Below are 16,304 nucleotides of genomic sequence, written 5' to 3' on the forward strand. Positions count from 1 at the left end.
TGCACTAATAAAATTATATTCGACAAAGCTGATATGTCCGACAAAATATAAACACACAGTATGAATTTTTCCTTTATAATACGTCTATAATATTCGACAGTATCGAATTAGATTTCAAAGATTTTAGTTTTATGATTTTTAATTAATATAACAATAAATTTCTGATTTCAAATTCAATAGTTCAAAGTACCATATTAAAGCATGATATAAAAGTGTGTTCTAATTTCTCTGAAATGTTACTAATTTTTCGAGAGTAAATTTGTGAAAATGTAAAACACTAGAAATTCATATAACACAATTTTCATTCGTAACAGTTCTGTATTTGTACTGTCTATTTTACAATATTTATTTATATTTCCACATAAAACATTTCTTTTATAATATAAAATAGATTTTTCAAAATAACTTTACTACATTATAATTGTATGTATTTATCATCGTTTGGTATAGAAGTATTCTATTTACAATTGTATTTGTAGAAATTTTGTTCTATTGAAAAACAAATGAATATTCCTTTTTGTCACATTTTTTTTGTTTCGTCAAATCTTGTTTATACGGCATTATGCCAATATACAATCTTGTCCTATTGTTATATATTACATTCTCTGTAGTATCTTACAAGGTGCATATATAAATATAATACAGGCGATAAGCTTATTTATATGAAGTACAATTGGGTAATGTATATAATAATGAATAATGTATTAATGTAAAATCTGCACAGAAGCAGACATTAGGTACACAAATTCGGCAAAATGTAGCATTACAAAAATCTCTATGTATGAATGCCACATCTATATTAAGATGAATTCGATTGAATGGACTCAGTGCACATAAAAGTCGTCGTACACAAATATGACGTAAAAATACGTGTATAACATAAAAAAAACGGATTAAATCATAAAATCCTTATTACATTTTAATGTATGCTTAATACATTTTATTGTGTTAAATAAAATCTGTTTTATAATTCGAAATATTTACATATTACTTTCACACAGATTAAATCAATATACAACTTTTTCTTTTATATGAATTAATGCGCACTAGTGCGTCCAACCGAATTCATTATATTATTATTTAAATTAAAAAATAGTTCAAAAGATAACGAAGTATGTTATTAGTACAAAAAATATTTTCTTTTTTGGCAAAATATTAATTTAATAATAAAAAAATAATTTTTTAGGTTCCTCCAATGTAAGATTAATTTTACTCTCGGTTCAACTTATCTTTATCTTTTTTAATTCTAAAAATTAAAATTATTCTAAGAATCAGAAAAAGATAACTAGAAAGTTAAACTAAAATTAATCTTACATTGGTGGAACGGAGTCTTAGAGAGGAACTTTGCAATGAGGCATTTCTTTCTTATGATCGATGACAAATTAGATGTAAGAATTAAACATCTGCGTAATTTGATTATTTAAAGAAGTAAAAGAAATTTTGTTCTTCATCGATATTTCCAAGCACTTACATATATTCGTGCTGCGAATATCGATTACTAAAAGTCAAGATAGAAGATCGAGCTCTTAATTACATATTGTTATTTTTAAAGCTGAGAGATCTTCGACACGATTGATCTATATTAAAAAGCAAGCCTAAAGTTACGTAAAAGCTTATTTCGTTAGGACCCCCCAAAGTGTTGCGCTTGATGCATATTGACACAACAAGCTCCAGCGTACTTTCTGCTGCAGAGATAAGAAAAACCTATTTCGTGGAATTATTTCACGGAAAGTGCGTCGGAGCATATTGTGCTAAGGTACGTCGAATGCAACAAAATATAATATATATTAAGAAGACAAGTTTCTTTTTCGCTGACTAAATTGGTCAGCGATTGGTTAACTTTGTGGTTCTGCAAAAGTTCAGTAGAACAGATCACTATGTACAAACTTACAATACTCTCACAATATACAATGTTCATGAAGAAATACTGGTAAAAAATTTTGAAGTTAAGGAAGAGTTGTCCTCAAACGTTTTCTACGGGATTGACGAAGAGCGCTGTTACGGCAAATAATATGAACACTAAACCTCCAATAATAGTCACTAAAAATATTAAGAATATTAGACATTGTTGACAAACTCTTAATATTGTGAATTACCTGTTCTCACTGATATTCTTTGAGCTATCATACGTCCTCCTATAACTGCCAAGCCTGTACAAAATGAATGACCAAGTATTCCACCTAGAACAACTCCATAAACATCCTGAAAATAGCATGATCATAATTAAACGCTGATACATGTAAAGATGCTTTGTTGCAGTCGTTATAATAAAGTACCTCTCTTGCTGCAAGGATAATGGTCGTTAATTGAGAACGATCACCCCATTCCGCGAGAAAGGTAAGGGTGAATGCTTGTAAGAATATCCTAGAGAGCAGCATGAGTGCACTGCTTTTAGTGGTTTTGCGTATTACTCCGGTTTCTGGATCCTGAACTAAAGTACTTGCCGTCTCCTTTTCATACTGAAAGCGATGACATTTTAAAGATTATTTAATCTCCTGCAAAAACGACACTATTTAAATAAGTAATTTTATTTACACTCCAAAAATAAATTCTCTCAGTAGAATATCTCTATAATTCTTTTTATAATGAACAAAGATATTGAACAAAGATATTTCTAAAGATGGATGAAAAAATGAAATAGTTTCTTCGTTCTTCAACATAGATAACTCTTGTGAGCCATGTAAAATATTGTGTCGTATCTGATGAATTTAAAAACAAATTTGGCAAAATTTATAAATTTACCTCGTCATCCCTTTTTCTTAAGTCAAATTGAACTTCTTCTAGCTCTTCTTGCGCTTCTGTCGGCGACATATAATATCCATCTCGTAACATTTTTAATCCGAACAAAGCGAAGAGAAGAGTGGAGATATAGTAGGTATAAGCACGAGGAATTATTGTGGCCGCGTATCCGAACACCACTGGAAGTACAATAAAAGATATTTCATGTTAATGAATGTTATGATTTACAACAGGTATACGTAAATTAAAATTATTATAAACAATTATAGCATTATTACTGAAATGTTGATCTTATATTAATGATATTTAAAAGACATTCAGGGAATCAAGATGTATTGTACAACCAGTAATATCTGTGAAATTATTCTATCACAGTGATACCTGAGAGAATGGTCATCAATGCAAGAGCGCTTATCGCACCAATGAATACAGTCAACCGTGGATGCTTCATTGCCATAATAGCGGCGATGAAGAATGTTTTGTCTCCTAATTCAGATACCACGATGACTGACAAAGATGCTACGAAGGCATGCAGGAAGCCCATTCCAGTCTGTGGCTTCTCGGACACGAACTCTGGCAATTTCTAAAAATATTTTATATGTTAAAAGGAGTTTACAGAGATATAAAACAATTTTTAATAATACTTTTTAATAATAATACAAAGTTTGTAACTTTGCAACATGAAATTCAATCTTGAAGAAGGCTTTAGGAACTTTTAAGAAATTTGAAGATTTAATTTTGGGAGCTTTAAAAATTTTCAACCTTTCAATTTCTTCAAAATTTGAAAATTCATTTAGAAATTTTAGAACTGGATATCTTTTGGAATTAAAAATTTAGAGGATTTGCTTTGAATCTTTTCCAATTTGATGAAATTCTCGTAAATAAAGTCTTTGTATACAAATCATGAACGATCGTGAGAATTTCAAGGATTTGAAGGATCGCCGATAGAAGTCTTATCTTAGAATACTTACTGTTGATGTCGCGAACAGTTCAATTTTCTCATCATAACGCGGTTCAATCTCACAAAAGACAACTGAGAGACAAAACGTTAAAATCAGAGAGCAGGCATAAATTAAATGTTCAGCTCCCATCGTACAATACTTCCGTAACTTCGATATAACTTCAAAGGACTTTGCGCGTGACAAGCGTTGCGCTTGAGATAACCTCTCAAAAAAAAATCGTCCTTGTTCTCAATCAAATCGCGATCGCCATGTTGTTTTTCTTCGCGATCTGTGAAGAAAAAAGAGGTTAGGGTTAGGTCCTATATCAGAGTGGTTCGTCAGGTGGCGGAAACGGAAAGGCTGTTACGCTGCCAGCACTGATTAAGGTCCATCCATACTCACGGAAATTGATACGAAAAATAATATAAAATATTAAAAAAAGGAAATTAATAAAGAATTATAAATCCATGCTTAGAATGCGATGTGTAATATCGATAGTTTTAACAAAATTTTTTAAAATAATTTTGAATGCATTCTGACAAACACGCCAAAAATCCTGGCGCAGATCGGCAATAAAAGAAAACATTCCGCAAATTTTTTTCCCATTTTTTCAAATCTTTTTATCGCAAAAAAAATCAAACTTATCGAAATTGATTAAAGATGATGGGTTCGCCTTTAGAATGGTATAAAACACGACGAGGCGTACACTTCCCATTTTATTTTCGTTATTTCATTACTTCTTGAAATCCAAACACATCTATTTATCTATCGACGAAATGATTTATATTTATATATATAATAAATATCCGCATTATATCCTAAAATTAACAAAATATCTTTCCTTTTATGTTTGTTTATCTGTTGTTTCCCTTGGTCTAAAGTGTACGCAATTTTTATTATTTTCTTCTTTTCTTTCATTTTTCTCTTCTTTTAGAAGCTTCTCTTTCTTCCAAAGATTATCTTTTTATAAATTTAAATGCAGTGTATACGTCGTAACAACAACCAGCCTTAGCCAATAGTTTATTCATTATTATTATTAATATTATTAATATTATTACTATTAGTACTACTACTACTGCTATTACTATTACATTATCATTATTTGAGAAAGACATTGCGAAGCAAAATAGGTAAATATATTTTATAGATTAGATAAATCCTTAATGCGTATCGAATCTTTTGTGAAAACGTTAGAAAGTAAATGAAGAAATACGTATATCCAAAGATCTGGTCACGCAATTGCTCTCTCGTTTCTATCGAAACAATCATTTGCGCGGAAAATAAAAAAAAAAGAAAAAAAGAGGAAGAGAAGAGAAAGAAACGAAACGTATTGCCTTCAACAATTCGAGGCTGATTATTCACATATTTCTCTACGGAACTACGTTTAATAATACATCGATCTAAGGAACCTCATGAGATAAAATAAGAGTTTCATCTCTCCAGTTTGATTTATACATCAGATTCTATGGAACAGTGCGACATGCGTTTGTGGAGCGAGCCGAAAGAATCACAATCTCATCAAAGATCCTCCTCTCCTTCCTCCTCTTCATAGAAATTTGGCATTCGCTTCTAATTTTCTTCTTCCTTTTCTCCAATCGAATCATAATTACGTTGGGGAACGCTTACGAGTTAACCGGTCAAAATAAAGTAAACAGCCAAGAAAAAAAGAAAAATTAAATTTAGCCGAAAAGTGAACGCAATACTTCGCGGCGACTTCGTCACTGCAATCGTGTAAATTGGATTATGACATCAGAGAAGTGAGAAATGCGATCTATTTTCGCGCATATCAAAATATAAATTCGAAAAGTGTGTAAAAAATTTGCACACGCATAGACGTACACAGATGTAACTTTTCAGAATTCACAATCCGTTAATTTATTTAATTTAAATAATAAGTCCATGATGCATAACCAATTTATTTAATTTTTTATTATTATTCTTTCGACTAATTAGACTGTCCCTCAATTAAAAGAAAAAGAATTTGATCATAAAATGTTTCATAAAAAATTAAATAAATTAGACATTTCTGTATTTAACAAAAATATGACAATTCGAATAATGAAAGTATGCAATCTGTACAATTTTGTTACTTCTGATATCATAATCCGGCAAGATTCGTAGCAATCGGGAAAACTTGGAAACAGAATTCGTCTATGAATTTTATTTCCTAAATGAAACGAAGAATCCGATCTCGTTGTTGCGCGCACTTGCTGCTTTAAGATCACTACTACTAAGCGCTGGCGGTAGTAACGCATGAAAATTCGCATCTCTGACAAAAAAAAATTTTTGTATATATATATATATATATATATATGTGTGTGTGTATATATATATATATGTAGAAAGAAAGAGTGCCTCACACAGACATTCATAGACGAGAATCAGCAGCAGTAATGTCTCCTGTATGTATTACATCGTCGTAAAATAGAAATTTGTAGAAATCACTATGTACGGCTAAGTGTCTTAGTTAAGTAGACATCATCTGGCGCGATCGGGGACCGTACGGGCGAGTCAGGGTAGAGTGTAACGAACGTACGGCACCTCGACGTCGTTCCCATCTTCGTCGTTGCAGCACAGCTCAAACACGAGAGCGCGCACATGTGGTTCCAGTTTCTTCTTCGACACCTTCTTCACCACCTCCGACATGAGCAGGCCCATACGCTCCTGACATTTGGCCTTTGCCATGAAAAACGAGTATAACATGCAGATGCCTTGCGACAACATTGTCACTTCCAAATTGTGACGTTCTTTAAAATAATCGAGGAACTCCTTCAATGTCAACTCGCCCTTTACTTCGAAACGGTCCCACAATGTCCACTCGATGTCATAATATTTGAGCTTGGGAGCGGCGATCGGCTCGCTAAAACCGAAGAACGGCAGCGCCAGATTCACGAAGCCGTTCTTATATAGCGACAAGTCGCGCACGCCGCGGGTCAACTTGTAAAGTTCCAGACAGACGAGACCGGCTACCACTGAAGTGGTAGTGGCGATCGCCGGGATGATTTTACCAGCAATCAATTTACTCTTGTGCCGATCCGCCGGTGAAATTTTGTAATTGGTAGCACGCAAGTTTGATGCCGCAACAATGAAGTCTATGTGGAAGTTGGTATCATCGTCCTTTTCGAATTCCTGTGGATAAATCGCCAGGCCGTTTAAATCGTTCACCTTCGGCAATTCTTCCTGCAGTTGCGACAGTCGTTCATGATCAATATTACCGCTGCCGTTAGATACTTGCACCTGAAAACATAGATCTTTTATTTAATTTTCTCTCTCTTGATATTGTAAAATTATAATAGTTCTAAATTTTTTATTTGGAATATTTTTTAATATAAATATCTTTTGAGACTTTCAAGATCTTTTTAGATTCTTCTAGATTTTATTATCATTAATTTTTTACAGTTCTAAGATTTTCAATTTTTGATTTTAAATAACTCAATTTAAAATTTCCACCGATTGTTTATTAATTTATTTCTTACCTGTGAATCCGTTTCGGCTATCTTTACGCCGGATTTGGGTGTGAAATCTGGTACCTTAACTGAGTTAAGGTACCTGGCGATTATTTCTCTATCACGAGTTGTGGATAATCCATACACTTTGGCCTTGAGATTAGCAGCGGCAACGATGTAATCCATGTGCAGGATGTCATTGACATTAAAAATTAACGGTTCCGGACATCGTTTCGGACCGGACCAGAAGGGCTGACCACTCGAAGTCACCTGATCCGGTGGAAAATTAAATAATAGCTGGCGGATTTGATTGCTGTATTGCTCTTGCCAATGACAACGAGCCCATGCCACGCAATCTGTAAAGGTGGACGGTCTCTCGTCAATCAATGCAGTTTTGACGGATTCCAATACTTCGAGAGGTTGCACGCCAGGCAGCTTAAGCGTCCGATCGACGAACTGCGAATCGGAAATGTACTGCGCTGCATTTTCCGCTGACTGACGGAACAGGCCTTCAAAGTTGTCGCGAGCCCATTGTAGAGTATGTTCGATGGCATTAGGGAAGTTTTTGAGCGTACAAATAGGAATGCTCTTTTCCGGTGGGTCCTGCGATGAACTGTATGATTCAGTGAGGAATGGCACTACTACTTGGGTATTGCCCTTAGTGCCGAGCGTACCGGATTCCAATAGGGGTTTATGGTAATATACGCAACGACGATCCATATAAATACGGGCACTCACGTTGTCGAGTGCATTTGCCACACCATCCAGCACTTCGAAGAAATCGTCGTTGTAGATTTTCTCTGTTTCCGGGCACACCCGATTCTCGTGTGCGACTACATTCATATTGGGATTCATGCGTTTGATTACCCTGGCCGCGGTCGCCGACTTAGATTGTTGTACGTCAGATGGTCTAAATAGAAACTGCCGATTTAAGTTAGATTTTTCGATCAAGTCCATGTCTGTTACCGTGACACAACCATTTTCCGCGCCAACGCCGATCATCGCAAAGTTCTTCAATAATTCACAACCGATTGCGCCGGCACCGACCACAAAGTATTTCAAGTTGCCGATCTTGGACTGGAATTTCTTGCCGAAAACAGCCACCTTGATGAAAGATTGAATCAATGATCATATGTGAGCAATGAAATTATTTTATACTTTTATTTATAGATTTAAAAAGTATGATTATCGAATTATATTATTACAAATAAATAATACTATCTATCTAATTTTTTCTAAATTTCCCAAAATTTTTTTGAAAAGAGAAAATTTCAATCAATTATTGATCTATATTATACCTGAGAATCATAACGGGATCCCGTAGGACAGCAATCTTCCTCGGTAAGCTCTGAATGGTCAACGGGCAGACATTCGATGGCATCGAAGTACATCCATTGATAGATGGGATGAAATTTGCCAGAACAGGCTTTCATTACCTCCTGGGCAACAATCCCACCGATCGTAGCATTCATGGGGTTCAAATCGCCAGCAGATACCTTAGCAAACGTGCGTAACAATTCGCCATTAATTTCGATATCAAAACCGTAGCTGGCCTTGCTTTGTTCAGTGATGGCAATGAACTCGTCAGCATCTGACTGATTCCATGGTCGCGGCAATGTGCCTCTATCAGCCATATATTGATGTAGTGCCAGGAAGGCCAGATGTAACTGTTCCGGATAATCGAATTTGCCAAAATCAGTGACGAGAAACTCGGGTTTCTTCAGAGCAGTTTGCAAGGGCGTAAAGTGCAAAGTTTTTGGCATCTTCACCTGCGTCACAATACCACTGCGCACGTACTCAGAGAACCTAGAAATATTTAATTTGTTTGATTAGATTAACCGAATAAGTCTCATCAAAATACAGATATACTCTTACTAATTAAGTATATTATTATATTAACTCTTTTGATCAAAATAATGGAGAATTATTAAACAGTAAAAATTAGCTGATCAAAGTCTATATATATTCCACGCACTAATTATATAGAAAATTGGTGAAATTGGTGAAATAAGTTTTCACACATGATATAGCTTATAATGTATAAATTAAACAAAAGATGTCATAGACACAAGGCTTAATAATGAATAAGTCTTGCTATATATCAAAGATGTAAAATTGTACTCATAAAGTATTTTTGATACAACATAGTTCGAACACTATCCATTATTAAGCCTTGTGTCTATAGCCTTGCATCTTTTGTTCATCACATTATATGTATCTACATTATATTATATATATCTACATTATATGTAAAAACTAACTTATTATTTCATAGGACTCAACTTTTCCACATAATTAATGTGGAATCTTTTTAAGTCCTAGGAAAATGCTTATAAGATGCCTGTACTTCACCTAGAAGTATCGCCAATGCTGAAAGTATATGGTCCCAGCACTTTGATCTTAATTGGCTCACATCCATTTAATTCGGTCATGCCTTGCACTTCGGAGAAAGTTACATAGTCACCGTCTTCCATACCATGGCGAGTATCATCCAGGCACGTGACAACGCCTTCACTATCACGGGAGATGCTGGCGACCATCGCGCTCACCGGCGATTCGCCATTTGTGTCCACCACTGTGAATGTCTCACCGAAATCGCAGAATACTTGCGAGAAGAGGCCACGGGTATCGGCAAGTATTAGGGCAATGTCGTTGGCGCGAGTAATCTGCGAGATGCGTAGCTGCTCGGCTAGTGGTGTTTCCGTCAACACTACAACCTTGAACTGTTGGATGTACGCCTCGTTCAGCGGACCAGAATAGTGACGAGTAGGCACGTAATTGTTTAGCTCTGACAGGCGTTGACAACATGCTGCCGCACGATTCTTACCTATTGAAAAAATTTTTATTTAAAAATTTAATTTAAAAGTATTAATTCTACAATATTATATGGACTATTATTAATTGTTAAATTAAAATAATTAAAAAGCTACAGTAGCCTTATTAATTTCGATATTAACAAGTCAACATCTAATAAATGATAAATTTAGATCGCTACTTAATAAATAATACTTTTTAATTATAATTCAATATCTTTTGTTATAAAAATTTTTACATCCATGCATAGATTATAATGATATAAAGAAAAATTTTAGAAAAATTAATTTCATCTAATTTTGTAAATTAAATTAATTAAATATATTAATATTATACTTATAATATTGATTTAATTTCATATATTTAATAATATAACGTCCAAAAACTCTTTCTCGTACATTCTAATGACTTTTTTAGAATTCAACATAACTTTAAGACAAAGAGTATAGTATTTAAGTTGCTTAAGCAATATTCTGCAAGACAACCTATTCATGATGACTTGCATGATAACTAATAGCATATAGTTTATATTTTTTATATAATTTTTGAAAATGTATAAAAAAATAGTAACAGTGTAATATGGTGCAACAGAATTATAATTTGCTTGATAATAGCAGCTATGCCTTATCTCAATTTAAATCTTATCATTGTATAGATTAGAATTGCACAAGTTTATCGCGAAGAACTACAGCCGAATTTGTGATAAATAAAAAAACTCCATTTTCTTTTCTTTTTTCCTGCAAATAAAACCTATTAATTTATAATTCGTTCATTTTTTTTATTGAATTTTATTTTTAACATAAAAAAAGAAAAGTGCAATTAAAACAAATGTCTATTTTTTTATTCCTGTATTAGAGAACTTTCTCGTTCTCATCAAATACCAAATATGTATCTATTTCACTTTAAGTTCCAAAAGTACATTAATTCAACTACAGAAAACCTCTAGTATATCTTCGCAGAGAAAACACTATATATTTTTTTATACATATCTACTCCTTTTGAAACATAATACCATATTTTTTCTTTTCAGTAGACTTCTCGCTTTTCCAAGGTTTGTTTTCTAGCTGAACCAGTGTATACTTTCGAAACTTAAAATAAAATAAATATACATATATATATTTGTTATTTGATTAAAGTGAGAAAGCAAGTTCTAATACAAGTCTAGTACAGGAGAATAAAAATAAGTTCCACAATTTACATAAACTGTCCAAAAAATTACGAAAAATAACATGTGTTACATTATTGTGTAATTTGAATTTAAATCTGTATTTTCCTGGTTATATCTTTTAATTTAAATCTGTTTTTCACTGTTATATAAATAAAAAAATGCGCGCGCTTTTCTTGACCTTTGACGCGTCTCACGTGTTTCCGACCGGCGTTGTTCGGCACGCGTACGTTTCCTCACCTACGTCTGCCTCGGTAAGATAAAACTGTGAGCCTAGATCAGCCAATTTGCACACGGCGTAATCATGGAGCGTAACAGATTTGACACCGCCGAGGATGACGTTCTTAGCAATCTCGACGCCAAGTCCACCGAGGCCGGAGATGAGCACGTCCGAGGACGCCATGCGGCGCATGGCGTCGTGTCCAAGGACATAGAGTTGTCTAGAGTATAAACCCTCGTCGATTTCAGCGGGCGCCCGGCCGGTGGTACCGCCACTGCCGCTGCTGGAACTCGTGGAGCCGTTCTTCGCCATGTCTACGTCCATCTCCGCCACGTTCGTCGTCGTCAGCTCGTCGTCGGCTCCTCCCGTCGTGCTGGCAGCACCAACGCGTCGCTTCTTGGCTGGGGGATCAACGGAGCTGTCCGCCACCTCAGCACTAGACATCGGAGGACTTGACGGACGTGTTCACGGGGACGTCGGATTATGTGCCGTCGATTTTTTCCCCTGATTGTGCCTTCACTCTTTCCCTCTCTCTCTTTCTCTTTCTCTCACCCTTCCCTCTTTTCGCTCCCTCACTCTACCTCTCACACTCTTTCTCTCTCTCTCTCTCTCTCTCTCTCTCTCTCTCTCTCTTTCCTCACGCTACTTTCGACTTCGCGACTGCCACCCGCCGCACACACGGCTCGCCGAATCTCGAATGCACCTCGGCGACGACACCAGCACGTTAGACAGGTACCTAGCTACAGACGCGCACGACCAACCTCACACTGCCATCATCAGTACCGTCGCACACACGTCGCTCCCACCACTCTCCTCCTCTTCTCTCCACTCCACTTCCTTGCTCCTGTTCGACCGCCACTGCCGCGCCGCAGTTTTGTAAACTCGTGAATACCCTCCAACCCTCGTGCCTATCCCGGAGTCTGTGACTGTCTCCGACTTCGCGTTCGTTCGTAGATTACCGTCAATGCCTTTATCTCTTGGCCGAGAATGTCGACTGACGTCGACTGACGCGAAAAGCCTCGAACCGCGTTCACACACACCGTTCCGCTTGATCTACCGATGACTGACGCGACGCTGCCGTCTACCTACCCGCTGCCGCCGCGTTCCACCGCGTTCCTCGCCCAACCCCCTCGCGCGCTCTCATTCGCTGTTGCTACACGGATTCGTCGATTCGCTCTCTCTCCTCTGAAGTTGTCGCTTGTGCCGCGATCGACTTCAATTAGACTTCACGAATAAGGAGAATTCTAGAATCGGCGCGCGCGCGCGCGCGCACCGATGATTTCATTTAGGGTCAACGCGATGTTGTAAATGCTTTGAAGCGTTTTTTAATTGGTCAGTTTGTAAAATTCTTTCTTCTAATTGGTCCATCAAACGCTTCAAAGCATTTGTAGTGAGACTTTGATCGCAGCCCTAATATAATGTATATCGTCCGTGTGTTTTGTGATTTTTATTAAATCTGACATTTGTGAATTTCTTTGATTTTACTCCAAGTATACTCTCAAATTAAATTTGAGAAACTGTCTGTAAGTAATGAGAAATAGGAAGATAAATTTGAGAAATGCAAATATAGTCGCTGTTTTTTCTAAAATGTAAGAACAATTGATCTTATCCGAATCGAGATCACGTGCGTCAGTTGAAAGAAAGTCTTCGTATTCACTTGAGTGAACGATCCCACAATGTATTGATTTTATTTAAAACTCTTTTCTTTTTTGTTAAAATATAAATGTTAGTTTTTAACTTCGAGATGGAGAACAGAGATGACTTTGATCAAACTTCAATGAACTTAACTCGACCAGTAAACTTACTTAAGATAATCCTCTAATACACAGTTTATTGTTTTTAATATTTTTTGGATACATTAAACGTAACTAAATTGATAATTTTGTCTGTATTACTTAATAAAATAGTGCTGATTAAATTAATTGGGATTTGATTGAAGTCTGTCTAATGTCTATCAGTTTAATCAGTTTCTATCAGTTTAAATAACTTTAATTTGCTATTTATCTTTTCTAATTTTTGGAACTGAAAAAAATAAAAAGTAAAATAAACCGAGATTAAAGTCAATCTACATTGGTAGAAATGAACAAATGCGACGCGGATTTCGAAATGTTGGCGCTTTATGTTGGCGACACGCGAGAGCCAATTACAGCGCGAGTTCGCGATGATGCGGTCACGTGACGCACGCCATGGCGCAGCGAAGGTCGAGATGCTCGAGAAGTGCGCGGCCAATCAGACCGCGTTTCTCGCGATGACGTGTCTGAATATTCCAACTGCGAGCTAGAGCAATTTAAAAGTGTTTGCGAAGGAAAACAAAATGCGCGGTTTTATATCACGCGCGAGCTTTGCATTCTCTCAATTAGTCGCCAAATGTCCGTTAATCACAAACTTTAGGAACGGCAACAAACCAAAATGACGACTCGGGATTTCTATTTCTATAATATAAGAGTTCGCGAGGAACAATTCTTATTATTGAATAAGAATTGACGTGAAAAAACGGTTAACACGCCATTTTTTTGAATCAATACGCATTCGCTATGTTAAAGGATTTAGAGCTTTGAATAAAGGAAATATAATTATAATATAATTATGTTAATTAAAAATACAGGTATCGTAAATATTGTATCTTAAATGTTAATCAAAAATGTTAATTTAAAATACAGATATTTAAAATTGTTAAAGATATTTATGAATTCTGAAAGAAGATATAAGGGAAAGGGATGCACGGATCTACATATACGCAAAAACTTTCTTTCAATTCGCTTTAATTCAATCGTCAATCCTTTTACACAATTTTACTTTATATTTCATTCTGTACAACTCTCGTTAGTTTTTTTTTTAGACATCCTCGACGGAGACGATTTACAAACTAACAGAAAGATTTTATCTGTCGTGTGTGTAGAAGTGTATTTTACAGTTACAATTATGAGTAATCATATATGATTGGTGTGTAAATAAATGTCACTCGATGTTTCTCACAACAAGAGCGAGACTGTCTTTTCTTTTTGCATGTAGCATTCTCTCAAAATGAAGCAACATCGTCTCGTCCCCTTGTCGAAAAATTCTCAAAATCGATCGTCGTCGTCGACGGGAACCGGACTGCCGAACGCCCGGTGCTCATCCTGGACTCTTCCCTCGATGTTCCTCCTATCCTTCCCTGTACTGGCTCGCGACTTGCTGCGATTCCGTGGTTCCGGTTCCGACGTCGCAAAGGACGAAGGCGAGTGTGATATCGGCGGAAAGGGGACGGTGGGGGCGACCGAGTCCGCAGAGTCGGGGGCGGAATTGCCGCCCTCCTCGAGAGAGCCACTCAGGATCGAATCAGGCGATCCGTTAGATTGTTCGGCATGCATCTCTGTAGCGACATTAGTGGCGGTCGCAGCGGTAGAGGTGGTGGTTGTAGTAGTGATGCTGTCCGTAGCGAGCAATTCGTTCGACCTCGACCTCGACCTCGACGGCGGAGGCTTGCTCTCCTCAGGGACCGTCGAGGTGCGTCGCAAGGTCGTCCTTTGACCTTGACTGTCACCGCGTGTGTCTTTGGTTAGTTTAGCTGGCTTTGTCCGGGTTTGGGGCGTACGGGTGGCAAGCGTCAAACGTGATATCTCAGAGAATGACATCCAGACAACACAAAATTCAAAATCGGGATATGAGATGTCTTAAAAGATGTCTTAAAGGCGTCTTTAAAATTTCTCACATTTGAATAAAGAATCTTTGCGAGAATTGTCTAAAAGATTTTATTATCCCAATTTTAAATTGGGTTGCTTGGAACAGGATGTTCTCGGCGAGATAAAACTCAGAAAACTCTTGTCTCAGATCTTTAAGATCGAAATATAAATAGCTTACATTATATATAATCGGATTCAGAATTTTTCGAGATTAATTATAAAATTTTTTAAATTCCAGAATCGTTTGTAAATATTAAAAATCTGCAAAACACATTTGTTTAATATAAAAGCCAGACAAAAACAATGAACAATGAATGAATGAAAATAAATATATTTTACTTACAATTATAAACGAAGATTTTTTTTCTGTCATTTTTTAAATTAGAACAGTTCAGATTTCATATCAATCAATGCATCTCGAAATAATAATTAGATGCAGAACTTTCTTTTGGAAAAAACATTTCCAAAATTTTTCATCGCAGATATAGAGATTCACGTTTGCTAAGTATCACGTTTGATGCAATTCGATACGATCATTCAATATAAGCTCCTTATTACAAGCTTGAAGTACATTTACATTCACTCAGTCACACAAGAAATATATCTCTAAAAAATATTTCTTTTAAAATTAAAAAAGAAATAAATTATATATATATATGTAATATAATTTATTTCTTTTTCTTGAAATAAACTATAATGATATATAAAAATATAATATAACAATAAAATCAGAGATAAATAAATAGTTACGTAAAGTTTTTATAAGAAAAGGATTATACTATAATACTATAGCAAAATAATTATGTAAGAAGTAATTATTGAATTATTATAATAATATAATGATGTAAGTAAAAGGCGTTATTCAAAAACTTACTTGTTAGATTAATCAATGAATTAAATAGCATTAAGAACAAGTTACTTACTGATTTATATCAATTGGCGAGATTCTTTGTTCCGGACTGATCATAGACCGATTACTGTTGTCCCATGAATTGTGTCGACGATGATTGTTCTTGTCCTTATAAGCTTCGGCAATGTTATTGTAACTGCCAACAATCCTGCGCTTGTCGAGCTCCTTCAATACCTTCTCTGGCATATTGCCGGCTGATATGTACAGTCCACTACCAAGAGTATGCTAAGAGAAGATATATATAGCAAAATTGAAAATATTATGTATTTATAGCATAAAGTGAAATCTTAAATTTCTTTTAAAACACAATGATATCTAATAAACTTTTAAAAGTTCTCTAACGAGAACTTTCTCTTTCTCTCTCTCTCTCTCTCTCTCTCTCTCTCTCTCTCTCTCTCTCTCTCTCT

The 16,304-nt window shown here is 35.6% G+C and overlaps 3 protein-coding genes across 4 annotated transcripts in view; all 3 read right to left on the reverse strand.

Moving 5' to 3' along the window:
• Positions 1-1,322: 1,322 nt before the first annotated feature.
• LOC108689319 (transmembrane protein 165) lies at positions 1,323-3,957 on the reverse strand. The gene is made up of 6 exons (XM_018196053.1): positions 3,711-3,957; positions 3,121-3,322; positions 2,743-2,918; positions 2,277-2,459; positions 2,097-2,202; positions 1,323-2,040 (listed from the first exon to the last, which is right to left on the reverse strand). The coding sequence occupies exons 1-6, from the start codon at positions 3,828-3,830 to the stop codon at positions 1,964-1,966; spliced, it is 864 nt and encodes a 287-aa protein (XP_018051542.1). The 5' UTR covers positions 3,831-3,957; the 3' UTR covers positions 1,323-1,963.
• Positions 3,958-6,000: 2,043 nt separating this feature from the next.
• On the reverse strand, positions 6,001-12,419 carry LOC108691289 (ubiquitin-like modifier-activating enzyme 1). The gene is made up of 5 exons (XM_018198962.1): positions 11,346-12,419; positions 9,479-9,953; positions 8,425-8,932; positions 7,157-8,230; positions 6,001-6,917 (listed from the first exon to the last, which is right to left on the reverse strand). Exons 1-5 carry the CDS (start codon positions 11,767-11,769, stop codon positions 6,192-6,194), a joined length of 3,207 nt encoding a protein of 1,068 aa, XP_018054451.1. The 5' UTR covers positions 11,770-12,419; the 3' UTR covers positions 6,001-6,191.
• A 1,651-nt stretch (positions 12,420-14,070) lies between these two features.
• Positions 14,071-16,304, reverse strand: part of LOC108691318 (kinesin-like protein KIF12) — a 16,441-nt gene continuing 14,207 nt past the window's right edge. The window contains exons 15-16 of one of the 2 annotated variants that reach the window (XM_018198999.1): positions 15,911-16,122; positions 14,071-14,841 (exon numbers count right to left, since the gene is read on the reverse strand). In XM_018198999.1, the coding sequence (XP_018054488.1) occupies positions 14,388-14,841; positions 15,911-16,122 (666 nt within the window). In that variant the 3' untranslated portion in view covers positions 14,071-14,387. Of the gene's footprint in view, positions 14,858-15,910; positions 16,123-16,304 lie in introns of both variants that reach the window. The other variant, XM_018199008.1, reaches the window with a different exon arrangement.

Source organism: Atta colombica, unplaced genomic scaffold (genome assembly GCF_001594045.1).
Source record: "Atta colombica isolate Treedump-2 unplaced genomic scaffold, Acol1.0 scaffold105, whole genome shotgun sequence".
Classification (NCBI taxonomy): domain Eukaryota; kingdom Metazoa; phylum Arthropoda; class Insecta; order Hymenoptera; family Formicidae; genus Atta; species Atta colombica.

Coding starts and splice junctions, on each gene's coding strand:
- LOC108689319 (XM_018196053.1), bottom strand. CDS start 3,830: ATGGGAGCTGAACATTTAATTTATGCCTGCTCTCTGATTTTAACGTTT. Junction 2,919..3,120: donor ATTGATGACCATTCTCTCAG/GTATCACTGTGA, acceptor TTGTACTTCCAG/TGGTGTTCGGATACGCGGCC. Junction 2,460..2,742: donor TAAGAAAAAGGGATGACGAG/GTAAATTTATAA, acceptor CATCGCTTTCAG/TATGAAAAGGAGACGGCAAG.
- LOC108691289 (XM_018198962.1), bottom strand. CDS start 11,769: ATGTCTAGTGCTGAGGTGGCGGACAGCTCCGTTGATCCCCCAGCCAAG. Junction 9,954..11,345: donor TCTTACCGAGGCAGACGTAG/GTGAGGAAACGT, acceptor TTTTTTCAATAG/GTAAGAATCGTGCGGCAGCA. Junction 8,231..8,424: donor GATCCCGTTATGATTCTCAG/GTATAATATAGA, acceptor TCTTTCATCAAG/GTGGCTGTTTTCGGCAAGAA.